The sequence below is a fragment of the Grus americana genome, chromosome 5 (genome assembly GCF_028858705.1).
Source record: "Grus americana isolate bGruAme1 chromosome 5, bGruAme1.mat, whole genome shotgun sequence".
In the NCBI taxonomy this organism is placed as follows: domain Eukaryota; kingdom Metazoa; phylum Chordata; class Aves; order Gruiformes; family Gruidae; genus Grus; species Grus americana.
The window spans coordinates 59515462-59543198 of NC_072856.1; the positions used below are offsets into that span (position 1 = coordinate 59515462).

A 27737-nucleotide genomic window follows, 5' to 3' on the forward strand; every position below is an offset into this window, starting at 1 on the left:
CAGCTAACTTCCTAAGAGGCTTAATTATACATGTTGTGCTGTGTACAACTGCAAGAGGAGATGGGTGTTAGCTAGTGAATGCATCTTCTGAAATTACTCGCATGAACATAAGATGAACCTGAAGAATTAGGGGATGAACATCTTGAAAATCTAGAAGAATATTCCAAATTAAGAAACAGCAAGAGAAAGTGGTTTGCTACATACAGCCGAATTGTTTCCAATCCCTAACTGACAACTGAACAGCACTTGAAAATGAAACATAACACTCATGTTTCAGTAGATTAAAGGAACTGGCTATAGCTGCATCTGCTTAACTTCCCAAATGAAATTTCTCTTCCCATTTACATTTATCGCCTAAAATATATTTGCCTGGTTATTATCCTCAGTGTATTTTTTTATACTGCTTAGGCAGTCTGTTCAAAATTACTGATCGTTTCCAGTGAGCTGAGTGCCTGTGGAAACTAGAAGTTGCTGAGTGTCTTCATCTTGCATACAGTCAGGCCCACAGCGATCTGAACAGCAGCTCATCATGGGAAAGAAAGGACATAAGAACATAAACAATGACAAATCTAACCAATGACACTAAAAATTACAGAAAAAAACCCCAAGGTAGGTACAAATATAAAAGCACACTAGAGCCATGACTGCCAGTCAGAAAAACAGCTGAGTAGGAGTTCACAGTTTAAGAAACCTCTGAAACTGCATACATTATGTTTAGATTAGATGGAGGAGAGTTTCATAACTAAATAACAAAGACTACTGCAATTATGATATGGGCAGGTCAATAGCATAACAAAAAATATGTTATCACTGAAGGTAATGGGAAAAAAATCCCTTATACTTGAAGGAATAACATTCATTAAAAAAATCACAAATTGTCATCTAAACGGCTCTCCATTATTGTGTTCTTGGTTGTGGAAGGATGACTTTTTCTCCACTATTGTGCATTACAGGTTACTGGTGAACGCAGCACTGTACAGAGCGTTATGTGATTTAGCCAGGACTGTTACCTGCCTGTCCAGGGTGATTCACATGATCTCCGCTCTGCCCATACGCCTCCCATACCAGGTGGCCTGGGCTTGTTGCTAGCAGAAGATGAGGCGATACTCTCTCCTCCTTTGCTCCTCCTTGCCTCCTAACTAAATCCCCCATACCGCTGGGGCACGCCGGGCTCTCCACATCACTTCAATCCTAAACACGAGACAGAAGTAGGAGTCAGTACTATGCTATTTGGGGTTTAGATAACGATTCCGCTGCTTCTGAGCCCACATTCTGGTTTCTCCTACAGCCTTACGAAACCCATATGAAGAGGTTGGATGGCCTTGAGCTGCCTTTCCCCCAGACAAGCTCCACTGGGGAAAGGCAGGCAGAGCTTTCTGGAAGCCGCCTCCCCGGGGGGCCGGAGGTGAGGCCTGGGTCCACAGATGGCAAAGGCAGAGCCATGCCCTGGGGGAGGGCCTTCACCCTTGCTGGCATCGGCTCTCAGGACTCCCCAAACGTACGCTTTATGGGTGACAAACACGAGTTTGCATTAGGTTCACTGGTGACCCTCACGGCCCTTCACAGCAACCTGCTGCCCACCGAGACCCCTCAAATTTCACCAAGAGTTGCTGTGAACCCTCCGCGCCCTCTCGGCTCCGCAGCTGCCTGGGATCGCCGCCCCTCGCCGAGGCAGGCCCACCTCGGCCGGCTCGGCGAGGGGTGCCCGGAGGGCTGCCGAGGGTGGTCGGTGACCGTCCCCAGCCCCCCCAGGGCGCCAGCAAGGAGCGCTGAGAGGACGGGAGGCTGTGTCGGGCAGCGGCAGCCTGCGGAGCGGAAGGCTGAGGGGAAGGCGCCTTGATCGGGCTGCGGGGGCTGACGGGCCGCGCGGCGGCAGCTGGGGCGGGCCGCGCCGGGCACGGGCGGCGGCGACTCCCCGGCTCCAGGCACGGCTGGCGAGGGCGGAGGCGGCGGGGAGGCGGGAGCGTCAGCAGCCTGCGACCGGGGCGGAAGGAGGCGCTGGGCGGGTACCGCGTGTGAGGAGAGCCGGGCCGGGCCTGCTGACGGGGCTCAGCTCCGTAAGGTAACGGCTCTGGGGACGGGGACAGCTGGTGGCTGCTGGGGGGACGGGAGGCCCTGAGGAGTGGCGAGGGCGCTCTGCGGCGAGGGCGCTCCCGCTCCCTGCGAAGCCGCCGGCCGGGCCCGTCACGGGTTAATGCTGCTGTCTTGCAGGCTAATCCTTCTTCTGACCCCGCCGGCGGGCTCTCTCCCCTTCCTGCCTGGTCTGTGCTTTAACCCCGCCTCAACAAATACCGAATTAAATCAATCAACCCTGGACACGACCCCGGAGCAGTCATTAAGTTCCCGGGTCCGCTGCGACGGGCTTATGCGCTCCCAGGGCGCGGGAACGGCCTTACCGCTCTCACGGCATGGCAGCGGGGCTGGAGCTGAGGGGGCGCGGAGAGAAACGGCCCTCGGGAAGGGCGGGAGGCCCCGCGGCCAGGGACAGCCTTTCTGGAACGGGTGGCCAGGTAGCGGATTCACCAGCCTTTGTGTTACCGGGGAGCGTGCACTGCCCGGGAGGTCAGACGGCTATGCCTGCCTCCTGGGGAGGTTCCCCCTGCTGCCGTGTCAGGCAGCCAGGCTTCTCAAAGGGGGAAGAGGTAGCCTGCCAGGTCTGTGTGGAAGCCGGTCAGGAGAGGGAGAGGTGTATCTGGGTTTTGGTTGAAGGGAACACAGAACCATTTTAGCGGTCTAATTTGTGAGGCTGCGAGAGATCGCCTGGGTCATTGAGTTTAGGTCACTGCAGTTAGGCAAGCCCACAGAAGAGTCTTAAGCCGGTGCCACAAGCCTCAGCCTCACCGTCCCTTCCACTCCCACTCCACAGCACTGTGTGGCAAAACTAATACTGTACCAAGACATCTGTGTGTTACCCAGAGAGTAAAGGAGACAAGTGTAGCAACTACAAGTGTCATTTATGAAAGATTAAGACATGAATATAATCAGAAGGCACAAGCTACAAAACACAGTTAAGCATTTGTACTGTCTCACAAAGTCAGTATGTATACATTTCTGAATTCATGGGATGCCCTTCTTACTATTTCACCATATGTCCAGACAGGCCTATTCTGTTTTGGCATCTGAATACCTTATGCAATAAGCATGTCATAAGCTTTGGAAGTTTTGGCCCCAAGCACATCTGTTTATCAGTCTCAGTGACTGCAGTGGAAAAATTATAAATCTAGCTGCTTAACAACAAATTGGACTACAATGAGTTTTGGTCAACAGAAGCAGACCAGAATTTGAGAACTAAAAGCTTGTAATGAAAACGAAGTAGGACCAAGCTGTTACACATTCAATACAAAAGTGCTGGAATCAAATCATTATTCTGAAACCAAAAGTAAAGCTGCTTTTAATTCTCTCGTGCAACCAGAAATCTGACTTTCAAAGTCTTCTGTCATGGGCTTTAATTTCTAACTTTGGGATCACCATTACTTTGTTAAACAATTCCTTCCGCAAAATGATCAACCTGCAGCTCTAGTTAGTTAACTGCCTTATCTGAAAGGCAATGCCAGGTTTCATTGTAAGCTGCCTTCTAATTTCTAGATTGTCTTCTCAAAGACAACAAAATTTAATCGTAATTCTCTAAACAGCTCTGAGACCATGGACCTAAAGTGATAGAACTGTTTGCATTAGCTTGCAAATGGTTGTTTACATTTATTTGCAGCACAGATCACTTCCCAGACGATTACTTGGCACCTGAATAGCAAATTAAAGGCCACAATATTCCTTTTTTCCATGTAGTTAGTCACATTTATGCATAAATTAATGCAGATACTACCTTTATTCTGTCTCTAAAACTTCATTTGGAAAACTTTCAAGTAAACTTTTGTTAGTGGTCCTAGTAAGTAGTGATTGATATCCAGGCAAGTAACAATTGTCTTATGTTGTAAATCACCCAGGGATAAGCCAGCAGATGGAAATAAAAGTTACTGCTTAACAACATACTCTGAGAGCTTGTGAACTGGAATTGAACAGGGTGCTGAAATTGATACTACCTTGGAAGTTTCTCAGCCATATGGTGGAGCAGGCTGAGTAAATTATAATGTATTTCCTAAATTTTCTTTAAAATGTACCATAAAATGGGAAAAATACTGGTTATACTCAGATCTGTGGGATCTTTCCATTGATTTTAATTGGATCAAGAGAGCAGCAGGGGGGAGGTCCCTGAACTTCATGGAGTTCCCTTGCTAACATCTTATTTGCACAGTGTGGTTTTGTTCTGTATCGGGGAAATAAAATTACTTGGTTTTATGTCTGCAGTTTCAGCTCCATCGTGATTCTGCAAAACTCTCTTGACATATTTATTCTTTTCTAGCTGACAACCATCAGCCAAGTACAAGACTGTCACAATGAGTTTTGTTGAATACGGAGATACGATAAAGGATGGTGACACAGCTATAGTGTTCTTGGGCCACGAATCCATGTTTCCTGTGAAAGTCCAGCATGGCACTGTAACTCAGACTAAGTATGGGGTCATCAGGCATTCCATGGACCTCATAGGCAAGAAGTATGGCTCCAAAGTGACCTGCAGTAAAGGAGGATGGGTGTTTATTCTTCATCCAACTCCAGAACTGTGGACCATGAATCTTCCACACAGGACGCAGATTCTGTATTCCACTGACATCTCTATAATCACCATGATGTTAGAACTGAAACCAGGCTCCATAGTATGCGAATCAGGTAATAATTAATATGTTGAAATTCTTTATTAAGAACTAACACCAACACTTCCATGAAAAAACAGGCTTATCTTTACATTTTCCAAAAAGGTGGGGTTTTTTTTTCCATTGTGATATAATTTTCCCAGCCTACGCATTCAGTAATTCCCTTTCATGTGCACGTGTTATCAGCTGCTGTTTCTTCAACCAGTAATGTTACCTCAGTATGCTGGCCTCATGTATGGGTATACCTTTGAGTATGTATTTCATTAATTCATCTTCTTAGAATAAATATATAAGCAATTTTCTTTCCCTTTTCTAAAACTTAGTTAAGTAGCTAAAAAATATTTTTAAATACATGATTTGAATAAAAATTCAGGCTTTGAATTTTCAGCTTCAGAGAACATAATTGAGATAACCCAGTGAAGGAGACTAATGATAGGGTGTTGAACTAGTAAGGAAAATAAAGTGGCAGTATTTATATTATGTGATACCATGTAAATACGTATATTTCGTCTTTCTCTTCCAAAGTGCGATCCACTTGTAGCACTGCAACACCATAGCTGTATTATACAATGGATGATGTCTTCATCACAGGGCTGTGTTTTGTTTCTAAACTTGGTTTATTTTATTACAGCTTCCATGATTTTGCTTAATTTGCAAGTAGGGAGTGAAATTTTACATTAATAAATATTTTCCTGGTTAAATACAGATTATAATAATGCCTTCATACTTTATTACTGCAGGCAGTATGAGGCTTGCTTGATTTGAGTGCATCTCTGTCGTTTGGCAAAATAGGAACTGAAGTAGTTTATCCTTGGTTTTTTCTGACTGTTTCCTTTGAGCGTTTTTATGAAGCACTTTCATACACTTCCCTCTCAAGCGTAGATATGGCAAAGGATCAGCATGACAGGATTGCGCTGCACTGCACTTTCTTGCATTTAACATTTCCTGTTCCCACCCAAGCATAATTTTGGGCAGCTTTTCAGGCATAACCGCCACTTTCCAACACAACTGAAAACACCGCTTTTCTCTGCATCCAGTTGCATCCGTTAAGAAACAGGTGGTATATGGAGCTGGTTGCTGTAGAGCAGCACTTGAAACAGGCAGAGCCATATGCAGAAACCTCTGGTACTGCTAAAATGATTGGGTCCTATGAGTTTATAATTTGGTTTGTAGGACAATCAGGCATTTTTGAGGTTGTCATGGGAAGTAGCAGTATTGTTCATTGGGCAGCTCTTCACCTCTTTGCCTCCCTGCTATGTTTAGACAGGATGGGAAAAATAAACACAGCAAATTATTTGGGGAGGGGAGAGATTTGAATTGCTCCATGTCCTGCCTCACTTGGAATAGGTGAATGTTAAAGTGCGGAGCTGCACATAAAATGTTTTCAGTAATGTCAGAGGTGCCTAGAGAGGGTGAAAATGTTTAAAAGCTCATTTATCTAAACAGCTAAGAAATGGAAACATTTGATGAGGTAACCTATCCAGATTCCCAAAAATGTTATGAGTCAAAAGTCACAGGCAGAAACAATCCTTTTTGCTAATGGGAAACTGTCCCCTGGTTTATTTTACTGCCCATGTTGTCAAACTTCAGCTTTCTAGGAAAAGTGAACAGTTTTACTACTGTAGTTTTGCTTGTATTGCTTGAAAGATTCACTGTTCACAAAGAAAGAAAGAGTATTGCATCAAATTTATCTAGTTAACCTTGAAGCAAGAGATCTTACTGCAAATTTGCTTGCAACCGACCAGAAGTGGTGAATTGAATTAAAAATTTTACAGGTATTGACAACTGGAGCCTCCACTGATGATATAATCTACTTCGGTGCCATCCTAAATTAGACTGTATTCAGTGATCCAAAATCATTAGTTCTAGATTAACCTTGTGTAGCCCAGACAGAACCAGCCCAATGGTGATTAATAGAAACAAGACAGGAAATCTGGTCTAGTAATGACATTGGAGTCTGCTTCCTGCTGGTGCTGGTTTTAGGTGTATTTTGAGTATTAATTAGCATGGAGGTCTGTCTTTTTTATTATTTGAAATTGAACCGATATACATAGTTGCTGTATGGACTGGCAAAGCAGGCACTGTAAACAGGCCAAGCTCTTTTCCTCTTGTCTTACTAATTAGACTGTGGAAGAGTGCCCTGCATTTACCTAGTGTAAGCAAGCAGAATTGTGGATTTGTCTCCACAACTGTATGAAGAAAGGATCAATAAAGTAAGATGAAATACGCTCTGTGTTGTAATGCTGTGAATATGAGTGTAAATGATCTTTTGTGTGTGATGAGAAAAATTCAGTAGAATAGCCAGAAGGCTTAATTTTATATCACTTGAATTATGCAGTTTAAATTGATTAGTCATGATTTATCATAAATGATATAAACATATTAATACAGTTTTTACTATTTTTAATACATTTTAATAAATACATAAAGACCAAGCTTGTCAGCACTGCATGCATAATTAAAACGAGGCTCTAAGGGAACTCAGCATCTGCCTGATGTTTCATGATGGAGGTGTAGGAATATGATCCTTTTTCTGTCTTCTGCTAATTTCTAATTTATAAAAGCATGTTGAAATTTAAAAACTGTTAGCACTGTTGCTGGAGCTAAGATCTCTTCAAAGCATTGCTCCCTGGTCTGAGGAATTCCCCACTCTGATACAGTCTTTAACAGCCCAATCTTTCCAGAATTAAAAGAACCTTGAGATAGCTTCTAAAATACCTGCTGTGGGTGGCTTGGTAGTGTGAAACTTTAATTCTTGTCAGGTGACTCTGATACCATTTGCATTAATTGCATGTGCAGCCACTGTCTAGATAAAGGAATAAACTGAATCTTTTTTTTGTGTGTCGCCACACTCTCCAAAACTAATCTTGATGTCAACTTCCCAGGCAAGGCTATTTTCACTCCAGTGATTACAGCTGCATGTAGCATAACAACTCCATTTGACAACAAATGTTGAGGTTTTTACATTTATTTTTATACTACATTGGAACCAATATGAAACCTTTCAGATATTTTTTCCAATATCTGAACCCTTTTTTGTTTCTTTCTAGTCCCCACATATCTAGGCTTTTTTACTGTCCTCTCTCCCTAGTGAGACCTGAACAAGTGTCTGTCCTAACCCTCTAAATTACTCGGAGAATGCAGTACAGCACTGTGAAACCTCATTTAATCTGATAAATCTCAGAAATATTTTGGCTTTGATGGAGCATTGTACTTAGACAAAATGTAATTTAGTCAAAAGTATTCTAACCACCATCCCAGTGATCCTTCAGTGTTCAACAAAATCAGACTCACATGAGCAGAAATGTTAGTTGGATTTTTCATGTCCCTTCAGCTAAATGCCAAATTAAAAATTGCTAAACCTTGTTCATTGCCACACAGCACAGCAATGGGTTTCTGAGCCCACAGACTGGATTTCTGCAGACTGAGAACAGTATTCTGGGTCTCATGGTTTCTCTGTGGAGGAGTAACAAGAGCTGCTCACCAGCCTTACACTAGAGCTTCTCAAAAACAATTATGAAATTTTCAAACTCACAGCCTGGGTATAGATTTTGTTAAGCGTACACCCATAAAAAATTAATGATGACTTAATGATTAATGGATACTCAATAAATGATTAATAGTTTATTGTGGAGTCCCAGCAAGTCAGCTGTATGCTTATGACTCTACTGAAGTGCTTTAGACTTTTTGAGAAATACTGCTCATGTCTTTACAATTTTTGTGGCATAAGTATATGTAAACTGTTTGCAGCTCTAGTGTAAAGTACAGACCAAAGTTTCTAAGCATTAATTTGATTTTGGAATATGCTCATACTAATTAAGTCTGTGTTTTATAATGTCTCCCTTATCTACCTCTTAGCAGCTGTTCAGGTTAGAATGAGAGAAGAATTCGAAAACGCAATCCTTGCATAGCACCTTTTGAAGTATTAGAAAGGTCTCATCAGTACAAACGTCGGAGATCATAGTATTCTCTTGACAGACCAAAGAACTGAACCAAAACTGTGGCCACATGAGGCATCACTCTAATGTATTCAGCCTTGTGGCTGACCTGCAGCTAATGAGGAATGTTGTTCATACCCTAAAGTGTTCATACCCTAAGTTTCCAGACTTTCTGGACTCACTTTCATCTTATCATTTCACTTGACCACCATATGCGTTTCTCATGCAGCTCTGAACTTAACAATATTATGTCCGTTTGCAGAAGATCCCTCCCTAAAGAAGTCCGACTCTTTAAGGAAAAATTCTTTTCAGTCTTCCCATTCCCATTCCTTTTGTAGGCAGTGCCAGCCTGGAAAACTTCCCTACTAATCTTCCTGCAACTCCTCAATCTGGTCAGTGAGCCGTGGCCCTCTCTGACTTCCAGCTTGCTGCCTAAAATGCCTATTGCAGTATGGTGTCCACAAAAGATGGGCAGGAGAAAGAGCTAATCTTCTGTAAAGGGAGCTTCTTGATTTGCTGTTTCCTCTTTCAGCTGCCAGCTCCTCTCCTTGAAACTCTTTCCCTCAATCTCCTTCTCTCTGTTCCTGTTCTTGCTGTGTCTCACCTCTGCCACCATGATTTGTGCCTCTGAGTATCTTCACAGTAAGATCTTTGGGTTAGTTTCCATCAGATGCTTAATATCTCTTCATATATTTGCTAAAAATTATTGATTCTCGTGTTACATGAACTTGTCATGTACAGTGAGCAGTCTTTCTCTGTTCAGTGTTTCTTGACAGATATTAGCTGTGGAGTTGTTAGCTCTATCTAAAGATTAATTTTCCTTTGGTTTTGAGGCTCCTTCCGTTCTCATGGCTGACTCATGACCTGTCTTATTTGCTAGGTCTAAGTGTCGTCGCTAGGAGACAAATACAGCAACGCTGTCATTGTTTTGTTGTATTTACTCATTTCAGAATATCTTAGGTAGCCAAATTTTGCAGCAGAAACTTCAGTTCTATTAAAATGTTACTAGATATTATAGAGACCCAGTATTAAATAGTACTCTGCATACTTTTCACTTTTCCTCTTTTCAAGCAATATGAACCTACATATGCACTTAAGAGCTTCTTCAGCTCTATTCCAAAGTGCATTTGCGTATGCGCTGCTATACACATCTATAGGTCCTAAATCACAATTTGTAGTTCCTTTTTAAAAAAAGAAGCAACCTTGATGAGAAATTTTTAGGGAAGACAGGCTAAGTGATAGCCTGCAATGAGGAAACGTAGTGGAACACAGAATCGGTCACTTATGTTTATAGCATGAGTGAGATTCCGGGAGGTTAGACAAATATCCTTTGCAATAAGAAAACCAGACTAAACAGAAAACAGTGTAAAAATGTATTCTCTTACTCAGTTATCAGTCGAGTGCTATGCTAGATGCTATGGTAACACTCATGTTTCTCTGGACAGTGTTCTGATGTGTATCTATACTGTCTTGAAACAGCACATGTTATTTTTGAGCAGCTCAGATGTTGTCCAGTGCAGCTTTGAAAAGGTGAGAAATGATCTTAACGTGGACATTGTTTCAAGATGGCTGAGATGCATGAATGTTTCTCTGTGGAAAACCTGTCACTTGAATAAGCAGAGAGTGAGAAGAACAGATCTGTTTGAGGTCAGGGGAATGATCACGGAGTTCATCTGATCAATATTTTCTTGTCTACAAATCAGAAGGAAGTATCAGTAGATGCTGAGCTAAAGTGTTTCATCTAGGTGTCCACTTGTTAAGATTGAAATCCTTCTAAAACTACAGTGTTTTCCTTGCCTTGGGAGAGGGCAGAAACACTCCCCTGAGCTTAGATGTGTCAGAGAAGAATGGAGTGTGCTTGAGCCCAGGAAGAAGGGAAGGATACTACATCGGTCTGCAGGGTCATTAGCCACCTAACTCATGGGGTTTTAACACAGGACCTTAATTCGTGCCTTTGGACTGAGATGGATCACTTTCCTAGTCTACATGCTGATCCCCTACACAGTGCCTCCTCAGATTTGGAGGTCTGAGTATGGCATGTTGGGGACCTTGCAGTGTCTCGTTAAATGCCTGCAACGCAGATTCTGCTTTTTGACTAAGATGTTTAAGATCACAGAATAGTCAACATAAAAGAGCATCATATTTTCCAAAGGCATTAGCAATGACCTAAGTGCTCACCTAAGTGAGCTCTAAAACAGCAGCTGTGGTGTTAAGAGTGTCTTCAGTGTAGTTTGAATTACCATTGTTTTACTTCTGTAGAGTCCATTCATGATTAATAGGCTGTAGTTAAATGGGCATTGTCCTGTGGTAGAGAGCAGTTTCTAAGGCTATTTATAGTGCAAGTTGTCAGAAAGGCAAGCATCCTGGTGTAAAAATTATAAACTGTATTTGTTCTAGAAGTTGTCTTACCTTCCGCTTTCTAGGTCAAATCAGGAACATAGGCATTTCACTGCACCTATAGGAGAATGAAAATCTATTGGAGTTCATCCAGTTCTTAAGTCGCCTCTTCTGATACAAAATATTCATTTTTGAGCATTCAACAGATAATTCAGTTATGATATTTCAGGTTTGGTGGCATTCTAGTTCATGTCTTCAGTAGTACTCCTTGTGTTTTGCCGCTTTCCTGACTGATTCTCTGTCATGCTAAGGATACCTTTCATTTCCCAAGGAAACCTGAACCTGACTAGAACTTACTCCAAACCGGTGCCTAGGACTCTTTGAGTCATATTTTGCTGAATACTACTTTTTTTCAGTTGTGATTTTGAAATAAGGACAAAGAGAAATTGGAAAGGAACTGGGAAGGTGGCGAGAGGAGTCAAATGTTGGATGTTGCAGATTTGCAGGGCAGAAGGTGAATATAAACATTCATTTCCCCTTTTACAACATCAGAGAAACAAAGGGTTGAACCTCTGCTTTCTGCAGACAGTGCTGATGTGGTTTTAGGGCTTGTGTTGAGTGTGGACTAATACGGAACTGCCAGACCCTCATATTCTTGATGAATCACATCAAGCGTGCTGAACTATCAGGCACATGAGAGTTGAGGGTCTTCATCATTTCACAGGACTGGTTTCAGAATCTGGCATCCCTTCAAGGAAAGATTTTGCAGTGGTGGGTGATTTATAACCATCTTGTTCTTTGTTTCCTGCAGTTTTGAGAGTGCTGTCACAGAGAAGGCAGGCAGCATCTTCAGAAATACTGTCATTAATGATGTTAGCATGATAGAATTTGATATGTTAAAATGTGATACATGCATATTATTCTCATATTTGTGGTAGCCAGTCAACAATAAATAATTCCCGGCAACCTTGTATAACAAAAGTTCAGCCTGCAAGTGGTGACTTCCAACATCCTGGGTTTAGTTCTGGGTTTGGCTTAGAGTGTTTGTAAATAAAAAAAGAGTACCAGAAAATAACCCCAAAAATCTTAATGCGTTTTCCTAGGAAGGAGACAAACAGTATCTTCTGTGGTGGTTTTAAGAGTAGATTTAAAAGGAAAGTGATTAAAAATGTAAAAGAATATGAACACGGAAACTGGATACATGCACAAACTGCCTCTCTCTTCTGCTTACAGCCCAGCTGTGCTGGCAGGCCTTCTGTTTACTCCTTTAGATGCAGAAAGTGTGCAGCATTACCCCTTTGAGAGGTAAAATAATTAAATTCTGTCAGTTTGCGAAAGTTCTCAGTTGTGCAATCCTGCCTTCTGGCATGAAATGTAATGGCAGGATTTCAGTCATTTTAGCATCCTGTGAACAATAGTTCCCTGCTCTTGTCATTAAAAAAAAAAATCAATGAAATGCTATTTCTTTGCTATGCACGTATATCATTGAGTTTTTACAACCACATGGCTACTGTGCTACCGTTACTCCTTTTGACCAGGGAAAAGTTTATGTTGACATTTAGAGCCTATAGGTCCCATGGCCAGATAGTTTTTCATGTGTGCACATGTATGTGTCTTTTGCCTTTTGTTTTCTTTAAGACTGGCATCAATGCATGGATTTTCACTTTAAATAAATGTATGTATCACAGTTTCTCTCTTCCTTTGGATCTCTTTGGAGCCAGTGCTAAAATCTGTAGGTCCTCACTCCTCATCTAATTTGCCCCATTAAAGCTGGGGGAAGGGTGCTAGCCTACCCCCTTGGGGTCAGAGCCCTCTCAGAGGGAAGCAGAGGAGCGGTGCTGATTCCGCACTGCAGTTGCTTGCTCCGGTGGCAAACGCGGGCTGTGAACTCTGTTTATAGTCTGAATGGCTCCCCTTTCAGAGCTGTCAGATTAAATACAGTGCCACGACAATGTTTCTCCCCTTATGTGACTAGAGGGCAAGAACTTTGGATCCATCAGTAAACTCTGACTTCCTGTATGGTTACAGAAAGTATTGCTCCAATTAAGCAGCTGTACCAGCCCCTGTGTCCCCTAATTAATTTCCTTTCTACTAGTTTCTGAGCTTTCTCCACCACTGCTGTACTTCAGGTTCTGTCCTTTATAAGATTTTTAAGATTTATGTTAGTTGAAAGAACTTGCTTCAGGCTGAAATTTAGCCTGAACAGTCATTGAAGATAGCTAGAAATAGATTTTCTTTCTACAGGAGAAATGTGTTCCAAGTACAGAATTATAAATCAATAAACACAGATAATTTGGGGTTGCTGTGGGGTTTTGAGTTTGGGGGTTATTCTGCTAAATGCCACTCGAATGAGTAATTTGCAGTGTGAATTGGTATATGTGTGTTTTCTTCAGTGAAAACGTTGGTTATTAGTCATTCATCTATTTAATATGCCAGTGGATCATTAAAAATAAGTCTCCTAAATTACCAAACTAAAACAAAGAGAAAAGTCCCTGGTTGTACATGGCAATTCTACTTACATACAATTTCAGATATATGATGGATCTCATGAGACTTTGTTAAGATTGTGTAGGCATGTATGTATGCAAGTCACCTGCGAAATCAGATCATTTGGTCACTGTGACTGCAAGGAGATTAGAGGCTTTAGTTCTGGATAATTCCAGTGGGAGTTGGGGATGGCCGGTGTCTCTTGAGGGGCCTGGGCAAACAGACTCCATATCCCAAAGTCCATTTGTTTGCATGAATGTCAATAGGATTTTCAAGCTTGGACCCTCGCCGCCATCTTTTCCTTGTTTTAATGAAGTATAAGGTTTTGAAAATATGTTAAAACTTTGCTTCATCTCTTTTTCACTCCAGAAGAGTCTGGCACTTTAAGAAAAACTCTGGTTAATTTCCCTGAATTTTTCCTGTTGCATTTACATCCTCACGTTCTCTTCTGGCACTTGTTAGAGCTATAGCTGACCCTTGGCATTATTCTTCTACTCCAGGGACAGAGGCCAGATTTTTAATTAATGCTTTGAGGACCCTGAAGACTGCTTCCTAGGTCCTTTAGTCCCCCTTGTGAAGGAAGGACTGTTCTCTTTCAGTAGTTTAACCAATGGTTTCTGTTCATTTGGGTTTTGAGTAAGTGTTCAAGCAGGAGGACTAATGGAGAAGACCTTTGTTCTAATGTTTATCACTGTCAAAAGGCATTTCATGAGCTGTTTTTCTTTTCCAGGTACAGGCAGTGGATCCCTCTCCCACGCTCTCATCAGGACAGTGGCTCCCACAGGGCATCTGTACACAGTGGAGTTCCACCAACAGAGGGCCGAGAAGGCCAGGGAGGAGTTTCGGGAACATGGGGTGGAGCATCTGGTCACTGTGACCAACCAGGATGTCTGCAAAAATGGGTTTGGTGTATCAAATATTGCAGATGCTGTGTTCCTAGATATTCCATCTCCATGGGAAGCCATAGGACATGCAAAGTCAGCGTTAAAAGCTGAAGGTAACTGCACTCTTTCTGTTCAGGAAGTACCGTGCATGCACATCTCTGCCTTTGAGCCATATGCTAGGTCCGCTCACTTCCATTGTGCGATCACTGTTCTCAAATGTCAAAGTCTCTAGGCATTTCTAAGGCTGAAAAACCTTCAAAACAGGTTTTCAATTCACAGTGGAAGATTTGAAAAGAGAAGAACAACTTTTTCCTACAGGCCTGTGCTAGCTGCTACAATTAGCATGGGCAGTTTGTAGAAAACCCTTTGAACTTTTGTCAAGTGCATTTTGCTAGATCTGTGTGGGAAGCAGCAGTAACAATAAATGCTGAAAGCAAATTTCTTTGGCAATTCAGTGGAAAGGTGTTTGTATAAAAGGTGTTCAGATGCACTTCACATCAATCATTGCAGATTTGGACCTATTTAACAGAGCACCCCATCAGTATTGTTAAAGAAAATGTGGCGATACTTAAATATGCTTGCCAATTTCTGCCTTAAATCTCAGCTATTTGGAGCTAATGAGAAGTTTGCCGTTAGTTGCAGTGGGAATGGAACATAAAGGCTGTTCTAATTTACGCCAGTTATTCTGGGATTGTGGCAACAAGTCAGGACTGCTGTTGAGATATTGGATGGATTTCATCAGTTTATTATAAATCTTCTCCCTATTGAAAAATAACCTTCAGTAAATAAATCATTCTGTTATCCTGAAATAAGTTTTCCCCTAATTAATGTTATACTAGTGTAACTATACTAGTGTGGATCTGAACTAACTTGTGCCAGATCACTTCTATCTACAAAAGTGACTTTTCTAATCAAGAGAGCATGGAGTGCTGAACAGTGCCCATGCTGGGACATGAGTTTATTAAAACTTGATTATGTGCCAAGGCCCAGTTCTTTGTTAAAATATGTAATCACAGGCCTGAGTTTAAGTGAATTGTTAGGTCTTCTTGAAATCACAGGATTTAAGCTTGTTCTTATAGGTCACTGAATGTGCAATACCTTGCTCAGTCAGGACTGACTTAGCTGTTAGGCAACCTCAGCTACTAGTGAGAATTTTCTAGAAAGCTTTCTGATACCAATGTAACACATGCTTTCTTTAAAAAGTGAATAAATAGAGACTTGTTAGCACACTGTACGTGCAAGGGTTACAGCTCAATTTGTAGCTGCTTTCCAGTGTGTCCTGGGGAAAACAAAAATTTCACTGCACTGTACGATGCCCTTCCCATGCTCAAATTATCTAATCTAGTGAGCACAATACTCAGCTGACTTCCCAGCTTAGAAGGCGCTGCATTGCGCAGTCCAATTTGAATTATTTAAGTGGTGCATGTTTAGAATGCTAAGCAGAGCTGCTTGAACAGTTCCAAGTTTTGAATCCTTGTCTCACTCCAGCATTCGAAATCCTACAACAGGTATTGTAGTCCCAAACTGGCACTAACATCTGCTTATACTTTTCTGTGCTATGCTACAAGGTTACATCTGCTTAAGCAATATAAATACTTTAAAATCCCACATTTTGTGTTTGTGAAGTGGCATCATGCACTTTACGTACCAGTCAAAAGGTGAAGTGGCTGATCCTTGCTGCAGTTTTTGTTGCAAACAGCCACCAGTGTCTGAGATCTGGTATTGGTTTAAGGCTCATCTTTTGGGTTTCATAGTACCTGACTGAGCCAGGGACATTTTTTTTATTTTGCTGTTTTGCATATTAACAAAAGCTGATTTTCTTTTTCATATGCAATATAATTGATTGCAGTAGTTATAGGTACAAACTTACACACATTTCTGTTTTTTTCGAAATCATGGGTAGTTTTGTTGTGGGTTTTTTTCACTGCTGTAAAATCTCAAATATGATAGAAGGGTATCTGTAACTGCTTCCCTTTCCCTACCACAGGCAGATAACTTTATAGTGCTCCTTTGTTTTGTTTTCAAATAGTTAAAGCTCTTCTGCAGTAAGAACAGTCTGTGCACATACTGCTGTTCACTGCCGTTCCAAGGGTTAGTATAGTGATAAAGCATCACTGGAGAAAATGAGTCGTTCCACTATTTTCCCTCCACACCCTCTCACATCTGGACAGGGTCACATTTGAACCATTCACACTGTGGGTTTTATTGTGATGTGCCATGCAAGTATTGCAGCTGTACTGCCAGATAGTGGTAATTTATTCCCTAAAGTCTTAAGGTACTTTGAATGAAATCAGAGCTAAGTGAATTCAATATATAGCATCACCTAGCCACCTCTTTAAACCCACAATATTCATTGTAGAGTGTTCAGCTGAGACAGTATGTTAAGAGAGAGTTCTTAACCTTAACAAAACCTTATCAAATCAGTATTTTCTCTCCTACTTAAGCTCAAGATCCTGAGTAGTTGCAGCTCCTAGTAGGCTGAGTGTTAATGATCCTCTTTACAGAGTGTATTTATCACTCGCGTTATGCCTTGCAGTATGCTGTAAATACACTACTTACAGTAGCTTGGCCTCCCATTTAAAGCACTGCCAAGCTCTGAAGAGCTAAAAGAATAAAATGACAGAGTAGGTTTGTGACTAGAAGGTTCTTGTTCTCTGGTGATGTACTTTGCCAATGTTCAGGCTTGCATCTCAGCTGCATCCTTCTGTGCTGATTTCACCAGTCACATTTTCAGCAGAAATGCTGCTTGTAATATCTCTCAGGCAGTGCTGCACTGCAGAACTTGCTTTCATTTCCAGACCTGCACTGTTTTTCTTTTGCAGCATCTGCTGATTAATGCTTTTCTATAGTCATAGCTGCTGTTCCCAATATCCGACCTTGGTGGTTTTTGCAAAGTTGCTGTTAACCCCTTCAGGCTATATTTTAAAAAAATGAAGAAAATGAAAAAATTGTAAGGTAACAAAAATATCCTCAATATCCTACAGTTCTTAAATGCCCTGAAACTTTGGACTCACAGTCATCTCACAGCTGAATACTGTAGTGCTTTGAATATAATTCTGCATCCACCTACTCTACTCTCATAAATATTGTCTATTTCTTCCAAGGCTGTGGAACATGAGGCAGAAACCCATTTGTCCAGTAATTTTCATACAGATTTTAAATTTTCAGGTAGGGAGATGGAAAAATACAGCCATATATTAGGTTGGATTGGCCTCTTGCATTGTAAATCAGTCCTTGGTGGTGTTTAAATTAACAGTCTGAGTCACAAAATTATTAAAACCACCCCTCTTTTATTTTCTTTCTTTCTTTCTTTTAAAGATTTTACTCTTAAATTCAGACTTGCCACTTCCTCTTGAGCATCATAAAGCCCTTAAATTATGAGTTTGTCAAATTGTGATCCTTGAGATATCACCTGAATCAGATAACACGGTGTTGTCGGGTCTCCCCCCAAAACTCTGCAGGGAAAGTTCCCTCTGAACATCTCCCTGTTTGGGCCTCTGCATTTCCTGCCATCACAGAAGCCCTTCAGCAGTACTCTGCTCTTTGTAGTAGTAGTTGGTTTTCATTTCCAAACTCTTATATTTGTTTCATTTGTACACAATGGACTTAAAACAGGTCTTGTTTGCATTTTTTCCCCCTTAGCATAGCCATTGATTGTTGTCCTAACCTGCCAGGTTTGGTTATTACAGATGCTGTATAGGAGCATAAATAATATCTCGTTCTCCCAGTAACCTGTGGTGCAGGTAAGCGATTGCCTGGTTTAGCTGGTTTCAATTTTCATTTGGGCTTGTCTCCCTCCTCCCCCAAGCTTTCAGGGAATACCACGTCCACATAGAAAGTCTCACTAGCTGTTTTTCTTGCACCCCGGAAGTTATTCATGGTCCCATTTTTAAACCACCCAGGTGTGGCTTTGAGCAGCAGCTGAAATCCCTGGCAACAAGTCTTCACCCCTGTGGTATCTGGATAGGGAGTACCCCAGGCTGAATCAGACTGAGAAGAGGGCAGTGACATCAAGGCTAACGTTTGGGCTCAGGCTACCTCAAGAACACACAGGGAATGTGTTAGGGCAGGAAGTGGAGCCTGAGAGTCTAGCCTGCTGTTGTCCTCCACCCGTGCAGGTGGTACTCAAGTCGATATCTATGCTTCTCATGTCCCCAGGAGATTATTTTGGAATGAATGGATGAAGCAATGAGCGCCTGCTAAAATGTCGGCACCAGCCTTTGCTAGTGCAGTACCTGCTTTGATTTGAAAGAGAGTTAACTCAAGGTGAGATTAAAGATCCACAAACTAAATTGAAGCATATCCTCTCAACATTGAGACGCCATCTGGTCTAGTGCAAAGCTGCCCCACTAAGATCTAGGGCCGGGTGCTAACCCACAAAGCAGCTTCATCTGGTTCCCAAGCACTGGCTGTTTGCTGAGCCAGCCCCAGTAGTTGTATCTCACTGGAGGGCATTAACATAGCTCTGGTCTGCCAGGGTCAGGTGCACGCAATGGGTCTGGCCTGAAGTAAAAGTGATTCAATCACATGTCAAGAATCAAGCAGAAGGATTCCTGCGTCATAATCCATGCTGTGGAATGCTGGCCAAAGCTATTGGCCTTTACACAGTTTGTAAGAAGTAGTTTGGGATGAAAATATCCTTAAAGGAAGTTGTTAGGTTTTCTTCCCCAATTCGGAGCCAACTGATTTTTTAATTTCCTTGTTACATGCTTTTGCCAGCCCATAATAGTGAGCAGGAATAAATTCCTTTTGAAGGATGCACCTACAAATGTAGATGTTAAGGTCACATTTGCAGACAATCACAACAAGCTCCTATTAATGAGCTGGCAAGTGATTTGGAGAAAATTCTCTTTTCTGAATCAAGAAGCATCCTTTAATTTCTTCCAACAGCCAAATCCTCTAATTTCACTTGTCAGGGAAGCTACATCAAATCGCCCACGAGCACACTCACTTAAAGGACGTTCTGTCCCCTTTTACAGAGGCAATATTTTTAGTGTCCTACTAGCACGGAGTAAATGCCACGGTGATGCTGCTCAGTGACTCCTGCCTCGCCCCTACATAATGATAATGCCTGTGTGATTTTTTTCTTCCATGAGATCTTTGTAACATAATCCTCCAATTATGACAATGCACTGAAGTCCCAAAACCCAGAGCTGTGTTCTTTTACTGGAGGTAAAAATGCTGTGTTGTGTTCTTTACATCACAGAATCATTGCTAAAATTACAGGCTCTTTTCCCTGGAACTTAATGGTGCTGCACTACATATGTTCTTTCTGCATCTTCTGAATAATATTGGGATGATGAAAAAACCTGTCAGAGCACTTGTGACACATACTATAACCTACAGAAGTGAGAGCATGTAATTTGGACACATTTTCTGTATCATAAGCATGCACTGGAGTTCTTGTCAATTGGGTAGCACTGCCAGATTTTCCATACTTCAAACCTAGTGTAGTTACCAGCTAAATAGAACTGGTAGAGGTATTAGTCCTTGCTCAGACAAACCAGAAACAAAATTGTTTGTTGGAGTTGCACAGGGAAGTACCAGGAACTGCTCTTGAAAGAGGAGGAACTTTCAAGGCACTGACCTCTTGTAAAGATGCAAGGGTGTGTCCCTTGATTACTAATTAGATACTGTCTGTTAAAATGTACAGTGCTATGTGGACGCAAATCTTCTATTTCCCCCTTCCCTTAAGCTCTCTAATCATTCCAGTCTGAATTGTACTTCAGTTTTCATATCCTCTCGACCCTACTGCTGGTTACAGTGACTGCCAGGACTGTGTGGGCTTGTTACAGCCTATGGGTTTGGGAGATTTAATCTCTCCATTAAATGTTTCAAACTAACTCACTCCCTGTAAAATTGAAGGTAGAAAAAAATTTAAGTCTTTCATACAGTCTCATTATTCTCTTCTCCTCAACTGTAGCACTTGTCAGATGCATTATACATGAATAAACACATTTTTAGACAGCTCTTCAGATCAAAAACCTCACACAGCTTCCCAATGTGAACAGGATTAATCTCAGATAATTACTATATCAATTTATGATGACACACATCTCATTAACCAAATTTGGGAACGGTAGCTTTCCTAAAAGGAGAGCTCTGAAAGAACACAAACTCAGTTTGTACTAAAAAGTTTCCCTTCAGTGGTTTTCACTGCTCTCTAGTCTAGTCCACCCCTTTGTGATCCACAGACAGAGCAGTGTGCCCCAGCAAGTGGAGAGGGAGGGAGTACATGTCTTTTCTTCATTCACTAAGGAATCCTTGGCATGGCGAGACAAAAAGCAATGCATATTCAAGTCCTCTAAGCCCTAAATGCCTCTTGATGTCTAAAGGACAAGAGGGCTCTTAGAGAATCTGAGAATTGTGAATGCTGAAATCTAGATTTATATCTGTTTGGTGATTGTGACAGAAAGGGTGTTGCCTAGCTGGTAATCCGGTGGGGGTACAGAGGGCAGCCCAGTGTAGAGAATTCAGAAGCATCTGGTCTGTTGAAGATGACAGTTGTCTCTGCTCCTGGAACAGATAACTGTGTCCTTCTGAGTGCTGGTTTTCTGCTGCTCAGAGTGAGGGTTTTTTGCTGGTCTAAACACACCATGGCAATCGAACTTCCCAAATCTTTCTATTTTAGACAGCCTCTTGCAGTCTGGAACTGCAATTTCATTTTTGCCTTCCAACCTTCTGCTAATTGTAGCTTTCCAGTTTTCTCTTAATATCTGCTTAATCAAACAAGTCCAGCCTGCAAGTCAAATCTGGCCTGCCCGATGCTGTGTACAAGAAAAAGCAGGAGACCCCTCTCCCACTTGTTAGGACCCATAAAGACAGATGCTTGGTGGGTTTGCTTCTAAGCTATCTGTAGGTATCTTTATTTGGGAGGGATGTGTAATAACCAGAACAATAGGTATGAAAGGGAAAGAATGAAATTGGCAGAACTACTAAAACCCACTGGATGCTCTCAGTTATATGGAATACCAACTGTTAGGCTGTTTTCTCACTCCTTATACCTGAGAAGCTTCCAGCAGTGCAGTAAGTAAAGTAACATTAATTTTTGCACTTCCCCTCTGGATATTAGCTATTGCAAGCAAGATCTTTCTTCCCTACGAAGCAGCTTGAAAGCCCATTTTCTGTAACCTTACTTCCCCAAGAAGTCCGCTTTGCAATGAGGCAGTCTGATAAATCATCACCAAGTTTGGTGTTGACATGCTATGCTCAGCTGACCATCCTGAGGCAAATGAAGGGTGCTCTGCCTTTAACTGAAGGCCTGACAAGAACCGTAGGCGGCTCTGCAGCTTGTATGCCAACAGCTGTGTGCAGGCTCCTTAGTTTTTGACTGTAAATCTAGAGCACGTGAATTCAAAAGCCTAAACATATCTTGAAACCCTTGTAATCAGAACAAATAAGAACAGACTTACTGTAAATGTAAATATATTTCCCTTTTTTTATTGCAATATAAAACGCCAAAACCAAAAAGCCTGAATGAAATAGTAGTAAGTCTCTGGTCTCTGCAAATTCTTACTTCGCAGACAAAGAGTTATTGTGAACTGACATTTAGCTAAGTTAGACATTTTTTCAGTTCCCTACACAATAAGAATATAACATCTTTCTTTATGACATATGTGCATCATAGTAGCTTTCTAATTAGGCAATAGAAATTTCTTCCTGAGCTTTTCTCTTTTACATCTACAAACATGGTAGAAGTGTGTACTGCTTTGGCCAGAAAAGATTAACTGTCTGATTCAGAATCATTTTGGTAGCCCTGGCCATGCTGATGAACATAGAAATGTAATTTCATGGGAGCTATTGGACTGGGTGTGCAATTAAATCAGCATCAACAGAGTTGGTTAATAATGACACATACCAGCATTAATTTTGCAGGTGATTATTAGATTTGGGTTTTAATTGTCACTCCAGGGAATTACTTGTCCAGAGTACTTTGTTCTGAAGATGCATGATTAAGAACCCCTGGCTATGGAGACTTTATTTCAGGACTAAAATTAAATCCTACTTAGTGTACGGTGGATTAACAGTCATGGAAAGTGTTCTTCCTCAGTCAGTACCCAGCACATCATTGCTGCACAGTAACTACAGTGTTATAGTGACGCTTTCAGACCTGATGCTTTCTTTTTTTAGAGATGTGACTTTAGAAACGAAAAAGGAAAAAAAAGGGGAGTTTGAGATAAAGCAGGCTTCACGTAGTCCCAGCATAGCCTCTATTTTTAGCAGGATGCTTTGCTCTCACTTGCACGGGTTCTTTAACTGCTTAGACAACTAGTGTTGGAAGGCTTGACTGGATGGGCCTGGGAGAGGGCTGGGAAGGAATGCAAATCAGGTCAGCAAGCATTTTCATGTAATTGTAATAAGTGAAACAATAGCTGGAGCTGCATTGCCCAGTGTTCCTTCCCCCAGCACAAAAGCTTTTCAGGAAGGGCAGTTGCCTTGTGGGACACTGTGTCCTGGGTGAAAGCACATGCCCTGGCTTTATGGCAGACAGTGTCCTTATAATTCTTTGATCTGATTTGGCTGTGGCTTTTCAGAGTAAATCTGAATCATTCTATTCTCAGCTGTTAAGGTGACATTGTAGCACACAGAAAGTTGTAGGGGGCCTATTAATACCCTGTATTTAGAACCAAAAATCTGCACTGGCGCAGACAAGCAGACAAGTGTTAGTTTATGACTTCAAAGTCCTATCCTGGAGTTTTGAAGCATTTGCTGTAAAACCGCCCGATGTGATACCCAGTAAACTTTAATGCTGAGGAGACATGATAGTCAGCTTGACTAAAAGGGTAAAGCCTTAACAGCACTCCATCTATGGCCTGGAGAGATTACTTTATTCTGTACACGCATACCATCGTTCTCAAATAAACACAGCCGCTTTTGTCAGAGTGTGTGTGCACGCACGCTTATATTCTAATGAAGGCAACTCTGTACAGTGTGTGGAGAATGACTTCTGGCTTTGTGTAGGTGCCAACTTCAGTTCGGTGCCTCAGTCCAGAATAGTGGATAGTGATACCAAAAAGGTCGCTGCTCTAAAGGGATCAATTTTAATGGTTTTATTGTGAACAAATGTGGTGGACAACACTGGATTTGGAAGATGAATGAATTTGCTGTTGCAATTTTTAAACGGTCTGAAGCATCACATAGAGTCGCCCATGTTTGATTTTGTGCACTTGAAAAATGCACAGTTGCCTCGTGGAGATTTTCCTGAAGAATGTTTTCACTTTGTTTGTATAATAGCAATTCTATGTGCATCTGGGAGAATTTGAAAAAAGATTAAGTGCTTTGTTTTGGTTTTTGCTCTCTTTTCCACTACCTGTCTCATTTTGCAGGTGGCCGCATCTGCTCTTTCTCCCCCTGCATCGAACAAGTCCAGAGAACCTGCCTAGCGATGGAAGAATATGGTTTTACAGAGATTAACACCTTGGAAATTCTGCTCCGAGTGTACAACGTAAGGACAATTAGCTTGCAAATCCCTGACCTTGGAAAAGCAGCTGAGGATAATTCTAGCGCTGGCTTTGACAGCAGCAACCCATCAAACCAAGGTAGCCCATGCGCTAAGCTGCAGCAAGGAACTGTGCAGTTCAAAAGCGGTGTGCCACTCAGGGAGATGGTCGGTCACACTGGATACCTGACCTTCGCCACCAAGAGCCTGTTTTAGTACACGTTGAGTTTGTGCAGTTTGGAGTGTTTTGTGTGTTTGTGTATGTTTTCTGTTTTCATGGTTCTTTTTTGTAGGGCATCCAAATTTTTACTTGTCAGGGAATTCCATATATAGTCAGATTTGGTTGGAATATGCTTTGTTTAAATAGCACACAAGCATTAACCAGAGCAGCATCAAGGGAATGTCGAGACTCTGGAATGGTGCTCCACTTGCCGTCAGAAAGAAGATAAATTAATAGCGAACGGCCATTCACTGGAATGTGCAGAATAAAGATCTCTCCTGATAAGAAAGCAAAACAAACAGCACACTAATTGCAAATAAGTTGGATTTTTTCTTCTTCTTTTCTGAATTACTTTCCCAGGTTTATGTTTTTATTTTTTTTCTAGCACTACTAGACACTTTTTTTTTAACTCCTCTAATGTCTGTGTTGCTCTTAGGAATGTGAAAGTGCCTACTTGCTTCATTTTAGATATGAAAGTTGCAAGGTCATAGGGTTGCCAACATGACTGATCACAGAATTAGTGTTTCCTTGCAATAGTGTTCGGCTGCACAGAGCATTATTGGCAGCGCTTAGGAACACAACCTCTCTCTCTGTTCCAGGCTGGCATCTGCAAATCACTTAGATTACACAGAGGTCAAGGAAGTGTGCTAATCATTGGATTTGGTTTCAAATAGTATATTGTGCTCATCAATTTATAGTGGAAATTTGGACCTGGATTCATACTGTAGTCTTCTAATAGACCATCCACTTTCATAGTTCATGAATCCACTGTGAAAATTCACCGAACAGCTGGTTAATATTATCTGAACACCTTTTTTTAAGCAGTGTGGCTGAGGTTCTGTTTGTTTGGAGGTTTTTGTGCATTATGGTGTACTATCTTCCTGCAGTTGAACGACAGATTGCTTTTGGCAGGATTTCTGTCTCCAAATTGCAACAACAATGCAAACTTAGTAAAATCCTCAACCAGCTTTATTAATTAAGTTTTCAGACCATTTGTTCTTTGGTCTTCCATACAAAGCTGGTGGCTGTGATGAACTATTTGAATGCTGGATTAAATTTTATATTTACAGATTAAAATAATGATGCAAATTTATAAAGTTTTCTTTCTTTCTTTCTTTCTTTCTTTCTTTCTTTCTTTCTTTCTTTCTTTCTTTCTTTCTCTCTTTCTCTCTCTCTCTCTCTCTCTTTCTCTCTTTCTCTCTTTCTCTCTTTCTCTCTTTCTCTCTTTCTCTCTTTCTCTCTTTCTCTCTTTCTCTCTTTCTTTCTTTCTTTCTTTCTTTCTTTCTTTCTTTCATTTTTATTCCGGCCACCAGTTCTATCTCTGGAAGCGTTTAGCTGTGCCGTGCATTCAGCACCTGAATATATTGATTGCCATGTAAGAAAAATAACCATTCATGAACTGCTGCCTGAACATTTGAACCTGATATCCCTCCCCCATTCTTGACAAAAATAAACAAAGCTAAGCTTTTAACATGTTATAGCAGAACGCTAATCCATAATGGTTTAAAGAAAGCTCAACCGATCACGACAGCAAAGATAAACTGTTGAGCAGATTAAAGGCAGAAAGCAATTCTGTTCAACTAAATCAGTTACGTAAGTTGGCCTACAACTGTAGCATTTCCTCAGAAATTATGTGAAAGTTCTCTCTATTGCTGTCAATGTCCCCCAGAAAGGCATGGCAGTAAATTGTTAACACTGTTTATATGGTTTGGTAGCTGTGTTATAGTGACATGCTTGCATGTGTATGCATATGCACATTTGTGTGCTTAAACCACCACCATAGAGGTAAGGCTAAGGTACTAACATAAACCAGAAGAAAGGATGGGGAAATACGACGTTAATGCTACAAGGTTGTTCTTAACTTCCTTCAAGGTGATTCTTATTCACTAACAAGTGGGATCCCCAATCTTCACCAGGGATAATTCCAACCCTAGACTTGATTCTTTTTTCCTGACAGACTTTATTTTAAAATAGTGTAATATTTAAAGAGGATTAAAGAGGAACAAAGTCACGTTTCTGTCCTACAAATAGATGTGGAATGGAAATACCGATGTGTCTTCATGGAGCTTGAAACAAGGCTGATGCCTTTTTGCCTACAAAGCCCAATTCAAAACCCCTGAAATAAACCATTGACTTTGCAAGGTCCCATATTGATTTGATCCCTGCTGAGGAAGGGCAAGCATTGCGTAAGAGGAGAAGGATTTCATTTCTGTCTTTGCAATATTAAAAAGGCTTCTGTGTTTTTGCTGCCAATCACAGCCATGGCCAGCAGCACCCCACCGCTTCCTGCTGTTGCTTTGTTGTCAGGGTCACAAGGAGGATCCCACACTGTCCAGCATGGACAGTACTGTGCTGCCAGAACCCCCCACTGTTTAATTCTGCTTATGATCACCCATGTTTTACATTCTGGCTACATTCCCTGCCAAAAGTGGTAAGTCAGAAACATGGGTCTTTCCTGCCACACTGGGGGAATCCGCCTGGTCCATGCTTTCAAAGGCTCCTTTCTCTTTCTAATACGTTTTAGTCTTCAGTCTGGAAAGAAACATCTCTTCTTCCTGCCCTGACACAGTTTGGTCTCACGTTGGCAGGCTGCACATTTTCATTGTTGCTGTGCACTTGGATCCCTCAGTTGCTGTGGACAAGCACCAGCACACAGCTCTGCCCGACAGCCAGGTTCAGCTTGTCCTGTTGTGCTCCGTGCCCTACAAGCTAGCGTGGAGAGCGGTTGTAGACACCTTGTAACCTACAAGGCAAACTGTAATGACTAAGATGAGGCTTGTGAAACACTTGAGAGGTCTGCTGCTGTTCGCTGTTTACCTGTGCTTTAATTAAAGCATTGCAGATCTATATCTCCTTGTGGTTGTTTCCTGCTTACCTGTTAGCACAACATTGTTTTCCTCTGAAGAAGATGTGATCATAAATCTTGCTTGAGAACCTTAAAGGGATAAAGTAGCAAAAAGACTAGGAACTCACTCTTCTGCTTCCTTTCCTGCTCTGTCTTCTCCTTAGGTACTTTGGGATACGTGATGGTGAGGAGATGGTTCTTCCTGGGAAGCGTTCCAGAGATGAGGGTTCTGGTTCACACTCACTCCCTCGAGAGTACATCTGTGCTCCATTAGTCCTGGTCAACTGGATGATTGCGGAAGTCATGGTGACCTAAAAGGAGGGGGGCCCAGAGATGCAGCGAGCCTAGATCTACTTGTAAATACTATCGCGCATCCCAGCAGAGTCTGCATCATTTAGGTGGGTGAGTGCACTGGGCAGGCGATGTGCTCATGCCTTGCCAGGTTCCTTCTGGACAGAGACTGGAGAAGACCGTGCCTTCCTGGGCTGCAGCTCAGCGGTGCTCGGTGCTCCCAGCTCACCTCTGATGCCAGTGGGAGCAGTGCAGGCTCAGGAGGGCTGAGAAATGGCTGGGCTCCCTCTTGGCTTCTGGTTGTGCAAATATGAGAGAGGTGCAATAAGAGCAAAGTGGGAGAGTCAGCATTGCATAACCATGATTCACACCAAAGCTACGTGCAGCTGGGACTAGTCAAAGGGAGGAAGGGGGTTACTCTAGTACCAGAAAGTTCTGTCTGTGTCACCATGAGGGAAAGCATTTACATGCTGCTGGCCTCTTGAGTGCTCCTGAGGAGCTATGTTGTTCAGATGCCAAAAGAGGGGAGCCAGATTGTGTTATTTCCTTTCTCTCTACGTGACGGCTTCTGAACTGGAATGAATCTGCAT

General features: G+C 41.9%; 1 protein-coding gene across 1 annotated transcript; it reads left to right on the top strand.

The window, feature by feature from the left end:
- Nucleotides 1–1967: 1967 nt before the first annotated feature.
- On the top strand, nucleotides 1968–26856 carry TRMT61A (tRNA methyltransferase 61A). Its single transcript, XM_054828401.1, has 4 exons — nucleotides 1968–2062; nucleotides 4358–4722; nucleotides 14199–14465; nucleotides 23679–26856. The coding sequence occupies exons 2-4, from the start codon at nucleotides 4392–4394 to the stop codon at nucleotides 24005–24007; spliced, it is 927 nt and encodes a 308-aa protein (XP_054684376.1). The 5' UTR covers nucleotides 1968–2062; nucleotides 4358–4391; the 3' UTR covers nucleotides 24008–26856.
- The last annotated feature ends 881 nt before the right edge of the window (nucleotides 26857–27737 follow it).